At 40.4% G+C, this 7,602-nt stretch overlaps 1 protein-coding gene across 14 annotated transcripts; it reads right to left on the reverse strand.

Annotated features, from left to right (window-relative positions):
* Positions 1-2,316: 2,316 nt before the first annotated feature.
* LOC133539924 (gastrula zinc finger protein XlCGF17.1-like) lies at positions 2,317-7,354 on the reverse strand. Of its 14 annotated transcripts, none has more exons than XM_061882272.1 (5): positions 7,047-7,354; positions 6,750-6,868; positions 4,620-4,704; positions 4,297-4,387; positions 2,317-3,522 (listed from the first exon to the last, which is right to left on the reverse strand). In XM_061882272.1, the coding sequence occupies exon 5, from the start codon at positions 3,470-3,472 to the stop codon at positions 2,552-2,554; it is 921 nt and encodes a 306-aa protein (XP_061738256.1). In that variant the 5' UTR covers positions 3,473-3,522; positions 4,297-4,387; positions 4,620-4,704; positions 6,750-6,868; positions 7,047-7,354; the 3' UTR covers positions 2,317-2,551. The 14 variants fall into 14 exon arrangements, with proteins under 14 accessions (XP_061738256.1, XP_061738258.1, XP_061738257.1 ...); XM_061882274.1 differs by having other exon boundaries at positions 2,317-3,525; XM_061882273.1 differs by lacking the exon at positions 6,750-6,868.
* Positions 7,355-7,602: the final 248 nt, after the last annotated feature.

The raw sequence follows: 7,602 nt of genomic DNA on the forward strand, positions 1-7,602 counted from the left end.
TAGCGTTATTAACGGAACTCATAAATAACGCATTATCATCAACCCTTAAATAAATATAGAAATATCCAACTTCTTCCTCATGATTTTCCCATTTGTCTGCATCTCCTGGACCAGGGGTGTCAAACTCAAATACAGAGTGGGCCAATATTTAAAACTAAACAAAGTGGCGGGCCAAGGTTGAACAAATTAACCTTTTAATAGGGACCCAAAAAAGTTTTGCATTGAATATTGAACAAGCAAGCCTTATATAACTTTATAGTGACATGCAAACTCGAGTTTCAAATAATAATAATAATTTAAAAATTTCAATGGCGTATCAAATTAAATTTTAATAAAAATTGAATGCCTCTTTTCTATTTGCAGCCTTCTCAGGTAAATATCGAAATAAACTTTTCACAGGCTAAAAATAAATTTGAAAATAAAATAACATTAATGAATGAATCAAGCATTAAAGTCTTCAAGTAGCAAGAGAAAGTGCACAAATAAAATGTTAATTATTGCTCAGTTTGCTTAGCTGATTTGCTTTAACACTAAATATTGAAAAAGCAACACTTATATTTGCAAAATCTTAATAGTGGGGGTAGCGGAGGGTGTATATTGTAGCGTCCCGGAAGAGTTAATGCTGCAAGGGTTTCTGGGTATTTTGTTTATGTTGTGTTACGGTGCGGATGTTCTCCCGAAATGTGTTTGTCATTCTTGTGTGTCTTGGGTCCACAGTGTGGCGCATATTTGTAATAGTGTTAAAGTTGTTTATACGGCCACCCTTAGTGTGACCTGTATGGTTGTTGACCAAGTATGCCTTTCATTCACTCATGTGTGTGTTTAAAAGCCGCACATATTATGTGATTAGGCCGGCACGCTGTTTGTATGGAGTAAAAGCGGACGTGACGACAGGTTGTAGAGAACGCTTTAAGGCAGGGCCTTAAAGGCACGCCCCCAATATTGTTGTCCGGGTGGAAATCGGTTGAAATTCGGGAGAATGGTTTTCTCGGGAGATACTCGAGAGGGGCACTGAACTTCGGGAGTCTCCCGGGAAAATCGGGAGGGTTGTGAAGTGAATTATATTTATATAGCGCTTTTCTCAAGTGACTCAAAGCGCTTTACATAGTGACACCCAATATCTAAGTTACATTTAAACCAGTGTGGGTGGCACTGGGAGCAGGTGGGTAAAGTGTCTTGCCCAAGGACACAACGACAGTGACTAGGATGGCACAAGCGGGAATCGAACCTGCAACCCTCAAGTTGCTGGCACGGCCACTCTACCAACCGAGTTATGCCGCCCCTTTTGGCAAGTATGAGTATTAGCGGTGAATGCGGCTGTATAATACCGGTGGGCCATACTAATGTTAATTTGATAATGCCTCAAGGGCCAAATTAATTTACACGGCGGGCCAAATTTGGCCCGCGGGCCAGAGTTTGACACCCATGTCCTAGACCCTGTCTCTACATTATGTCTCCTCTGTAGCTGTCCTGGGTCTCTCTAGTACTGGTTCACTTCCGATCTCTCAGACAGAACAATCTTGCTAAGCTCCTCAAAGACCCATACAATCACATGTGGTGTGCCTCAAGGATCTATTCTAGGTCCTCTTCTTTTTAATATTAACACGTTCCACTTGGCAGTGTCATCAGGAGACACAGAATTAATTTCCTGTATACACCTCCTCATTTGTTAAGTGGCTAATATCAATCCCTTCGATCTCTTTCTGTTTTTGTTCTTTCCTGCCTGATGACACCCCTCTGACCACCATGGTACCAACTTTTTATAAACTTTGATTGGTATTGACCCATCGACCGTCATTTTCCTATTAACATAATTTATACCCCCTCTATATTAACATTAGTCACAGTTTCTGCTGCAATTAAACGTTTTACAAGTCTGCTTTACCCAAAAAAAAATGATTAATTTAACCTCAAATGCACTCTTTCCCCCGCTGAACACAACGTGTATTGATCACTGCCTACTGGACTTTCACGTACAACTCCCAAATTACTTTCTTCAGCTAATCAATTACATCCAAAACGGAATCATTTCCTGTGACACATTAATTATGGTTCCCAAACCCAAACTAATTAATTACCTTTCATTCATCAATTATGTAACAATTCCTTAATTTGAATTATAAAAGGAAACACATTTTAGGAACCATAGAAGATATATTAAGTAGGAAACTACATATAAATAATATAAAGAACATATCACAATTATTTGAAACATTAATAATAATAAAATACATACTCAAATACTAATTTGCAATGTTTTTTGAGCGTGAAAATAAACGGGGAAAAAAGATAGGGAAAATAGACTGAAGCTTCAGCTTTCTCATAGGAAGTTGTTTTAAGGATATGTACACGATGTAGTATATTAACACACATACTTGAATAAAATAAACCTACTATTCTAAAAAAAAACATTGTATTTGTACATTGTAGACGCATATTAAAGAGAATGTGTTACACACACAACAACGATGTCACACATGTTATATGTGCTGATGTTGTTAGAAAGTCAAAGTTATCAAAGTCTTGATGGTTGATTTCCAATCCTGCGGCTTCATTTGCTGCTGCTGTTCTCACCAGCACACTTGTGTTTCTTACACTGGTACTTAGAAGAGAATCTTTCACCACACACAAAGCAACTCAATCCTTTCTCACCTGTGTGTGTCTTCATATGTTTTTTAAATGCTAGTCGGTCACAGAATCTCCTATTGCAGTCTGAACAGGAGTATGTTTTCGCTCCAGCGTGCGTTCTCAAGTGTCTTTTCAAATGTTGGCTTCGCACGAACCTTTTACTACAGACTGTACAGGAAAAAGGTTTTTCTCCAGTGTGTATTCTCATGTGTACTTTAAAATCGGTATTTCGTACAAAATCTTTCCGACAGACTGAACACATGAAAGGTTTTTCTCCAGTGTGTATTCTTGTGTGTACTTTTAAATTTGCCTCATGGGTGAATCTTTTACTACAAATTGAGCACACAAATGTTTTTTCTCCAGTGTGTATTCTCGTGTGCACTTTCAAACTTCCACTCTGTGTAAAACATAAACCACAGATTGAACAGCAAAAAGGTTTTTCTCCAGTGTGTATTCTCGTGTGTATTTTCAGATGACTAGGATACCTAAATGTTTTGTCACAGTGAGAACATGTCAAGTGTGTGTTATCTTCGTCATCAGTGTCAGGAGAGTGTGACGTTGTGTCCTCACTATCTGATAGTGGAGCTAAAAGCTTCTCTGCTTGTGATCCTCCACAGAGGTCTCCATCAGCTTCTGTTGTCATGTGTTGATTTGAGCTGCTGTTTGGAGGCTCCACCTTTCTCTTCTCCTGACTTTCCCTTTTGACCTCATCATCATCACTCTTCACAGTCACACCAATAACTGGGAACTCCTTCAACCATTCAAGATGCATTCCCTCCTGACCAATGCTGTATTCCTCCTCTTCCTCTTTGTTGTGGGGGGTTTGTGGCTTCTTCTGCTCCATCTTGAAGCTCCACTCCTGGTGCTCAGGGAGAAGATTGTCTTAGCAGACGTCTACTGGACACAAGAAGACAAACACATGCTATACAAAACATCTAGTTTTGCTCAGCCACATTCAAGCATTCCGTAGGTATCCATGAACTAAAAAAAACAAGTTCTTGTATGAACTGTCTCTAAATCGCTGCGGGGGAAAAACACGCCGCTCTTTACTAGAGATTGTCCAAAATGTTTTCTTCAGGGCCGATACCGATTATAAGTAGTCAAGGAGGCCACTCACTGATATTTGGGGCTGATATTAATTCGCAGGAAAAGTTATTTACACATCAATAGTATGCTTTAAGTGTCGTCACGCCCATTAAATATGCGTAGCGGTCAAGCCAGCTTGGTTCTCAATGGGTACTAGGCACCATTCAGCCTTTCTCGAAGAAAAAACGTCCCGGTGCTTGTGTTGTTGTGCGAATCGTTCAAATCGCGAAAAGGAAAAATATCCTCGGGAGTTTCATCAAAAGAGGCGGAAGAGTGCAAGATTTCATGAAACGACGACGAGAAAAGTAGCTCAAACTCCAATCCAAGAGAGCACAGTGAAAGAATACACAAGCTTGCAGTGATCCCTTTGTTAAATGTTTGTTTGATATACTTTTAATGTTTATCATTTCCAATTTAAAGGCCTACTGAAATTAGATTTTCTTATTTAAACGGGGATAGCAGGTCCATTCTATGTGTCATACTTGATCATTTCGCGATATGGCCATATTTTTGCTGAAAGAATTTAGTAGAGAAGATCGACAATTAAGTTTACAACTTTTGGTGCTGATAAAAAAGCCTCACCTTTACCGGAAGTCGCAGACGATGACGTCACAAGGGTGAGGGCTCCTCAAGTCCTCACATTGTTTTTAATGGGAGCCTCCAGCAGCAAGAGCTATTCGGACAGAGAAAACGACAATTTCCCCATTAATTTGAGCGAGGATGAAAGATTCGTGGATGATAATATTGATAGCGAAGGACTACAAAAAATAAAATAAAATAAAATAAAAAGCGACGGCAGTGTGAGCGTTTCAGATGTAATTAGACACATTTACTAGGATAATTCTGGAAGATCCCGTATCTGCTTATTGTTTTAATAGTGTTTTAGTGAGATTGTAAAGACATACCTCGAGGTCGGACGGCTGCGGTGAACACACAGTGTCTCAGAGAGAAGCCGAGGAGCCAAGCTCACAGCTGCCTTTTAAACAGCTACTGCAGGAGGATGAATAATTCAATGATGTCCCCGGTAAGATATATATCACAATTTTCCCATCCAAAAACATGCTGGTTGACGTAGAGAGACATGTTCGCTTGACCGCTCTATGTTAAAAACAAAGAAACACCAACTGTGTCTAGGTGCTAAAGACAGCTGCAATACACCGCTTTCCACCAACAGCATTGTTCTTTATAGTCTCCATTATTAATTGAACAAATTGCAAAAGATTCAGCAACACAGATGTCCAAATTACTGTGTAATTATGCGATGAAAAGAGACGACTTTTAGCCGTAACTGGTGCTAAGCTAATATTTCCTGACAGTCCGTGACGTCACGCGCACGCGTCATCATTCCGCGACGTTTTCAACAAGAAACACTGAGGGAAATTTAAAATTGCAATTTAGTCAACTAAACCGGCCTTATTGGCATGTGTTGCAACGTTAATATTTCATCATTGATGTATAAACTATCAGACTGCGTGGTCGGTAGTAGTGAGTTTCAGTAGGCCTTTAAATATTGTCTTGACATTATTTGTATTTCTTAAACACGTTTGCTACGAGTGTTTCGAAAAGCACCAACTCGGCAAGTCTAAATGAAATAAATCAAATGTGAGGAAAACCTAAAGGAGTTAAGTTTTTACCAAAGACAACAACCATAAATTAATCTTTCAGTACATGCACAATAATGACACCTTTGGCTCTATTTTGATAAACAACCATAAATGAATATTTGAGTACATACACAATGTTGACATCTATAGTTATATTTTGAGGAAAACATGCTCCTCGTAAACACCGCGTGCAACAACGACAACAACAACAACAACAAACTAGGCAGTAGACGTGAAGTTAAATCTTGAAATGCAACCGAGAAAAACTATGCATATTTATTTGGGAGAGTCTTGATACAAATTTCCTTGACCCAGTGACACACAAAGAAGTTGTAGACCTTCATGCTTTTCCAAGTTTCACCTGCATTGTCCTGTAGAATGATGTTTGGAGCACATAATCCTTGATATCACTCGACAAATCTTTTTTTGAGGATGAATAGGGATCTATCTGCTTTTCGCAGGAAGATCTAGGCCCCTTGCGTACTCAGATAGTTTGCTGTACAACGGCCATTTTGGCTTGATTGACCACCACTGCTTTACTCTTCCGGGAATAAGTCACGGGTCGGAATACAAGCCGTTGAACGGCGGAAGTTACATTGTGACTATGTTATTTATCCAATAATATTCATAATGCAGACAAAGCGTGCTATCGTCAACAATCACAATCTAGGTGGAATGAATAAAACTACATTTATAGAATTCCTAAGGTTATTTCTGGACAAGATTTGCCAACTGTGAAGATTGCGGCAATGCCCGGCGAGCTCAGTCGGTAGAGCATGATACTCTTAATCTCAGGGACGTGGGTTCGAACCCCACGTTGGGCGATTGTCTTTTGGGCAGCACGGTGGAAGAGGGGTTAATGCGTCTGCCTCAGAATACGAAGGTCTTGAGTAGTCCTGGGTTCAATCCCAGGCTCGGGATCTTTCTGTGTGGAGTTTGCATGTCCTCCCCGTGACTGCGTGGGTTCCCTGCGGGTACTCCGGCTTCCTCCATTCCAAAGACATGCACCTGGGGATAGGTTGATTGGCAACACTAAATTGGCCCTTGTGTGTGAATGTGAATGTTGTCTGTCTATCTGTGTTGGCCCTGCGATGAGGTGGCGACTTGTCCAGGGTGTACCCCCGCCTTCCACCCAATTGTACCTGAGATAGGCACCAGCGCCCCCCGTGACCCCAAAGGGAATAAGTGGTAGAAAATGGATGGATGGATGGACCACGACTTAAACAAGTTGAAAAACTAATTCAGGTGTTACCATTTAGTGGTCAATTGTACGCAATATGTTCTGTACTGTGCAATCTACTAATAAAAAGCTTCAATCAATCAATCATCAACCGAGATGTGACGTGCCAACGACTTCCTTTTTGTAAGGATCATTTCAGTTAAGACATTTTGCAAGTAAAAAAATAAAAAATAAATAAATAAAAGCCTCACTTTGTATGAACGTGATCGCTGCAGTGTTATTTTCCACTGAATAGTCCGGAATTGTTACGTGTAGCTGCGATGAGATGGTGACTTGTCCAGGGTGTACACCGCCTTCCGCCCGATTGTAGCTGAGATAGGCACCAGCGACCCCAAAGGGAATACGCGGTATGAAATGGATGGATGGATGTTAAGTGTAGAGTTATCGTGAACGATGAGGCTTGCCCTTCAAAGTGGATTCCGACTTGCACTTCCGGGGAAAATCGGAACCCTTCACATTTTCCAACAATCACAACACTTTATACTCACACTTGATCTCTGCTTAGCGATGTGTTGACCATTTCCGCGTCTCCTTGTTAGCGGCTAACAAGCTAGGCTAACTAGCGACCTAAGCTACCTAGCAAGCTCAGCCTGATAGGCTTTACAGTTCGCTGACACGAGTTAAGTTAATCTTGACGCGAATAAATAATTACATTTAGTTTTTTCTTGCGATGGACGAATAAGTACAAATGTAAAAATGAAGGAATTAATGCAGATACGTTTCACAACACGACTGGTACCGGAAGACACACACTTCACGCATGCGCAAGGAACACGTGACTTTCTGTAGATTTTTTTTTTTACAAAACTTTGTTTGTATACTCTATTTCAGGGGTCACCAACACGGTGCCCGCAGGCACCAGGTAGCCCGTAAGGACTAGATGAGTCGCCCGCTGGCCTGTTCTAAAAATAGCTCAAATAGCAGCACTTACCAGTGAGCTGCCTCTATTTTTTAAATTTGATTTATTTACTAGCAAGCTGGTCTCGCTTTACTCGACATTTTTAATTCTAATATGGACAAAACTCAAATAGAATTTGAAAATCC

This window comes from Nerophis ophidion, linkage group LG21 (assembly GCF_033978795.1).
Source record: "Nerophis ophidion isolate RoL-2023_Sa linkage group LG21, RoL_Noph_v1.0, whole genome shotgun sequence".
Lineage (NCBI taxonomy): Eukaryota > Metazoa > Chordata > Actinopteri > Syngnathiformes > Syngnathidae > Nerophis > Nerophis ophidion.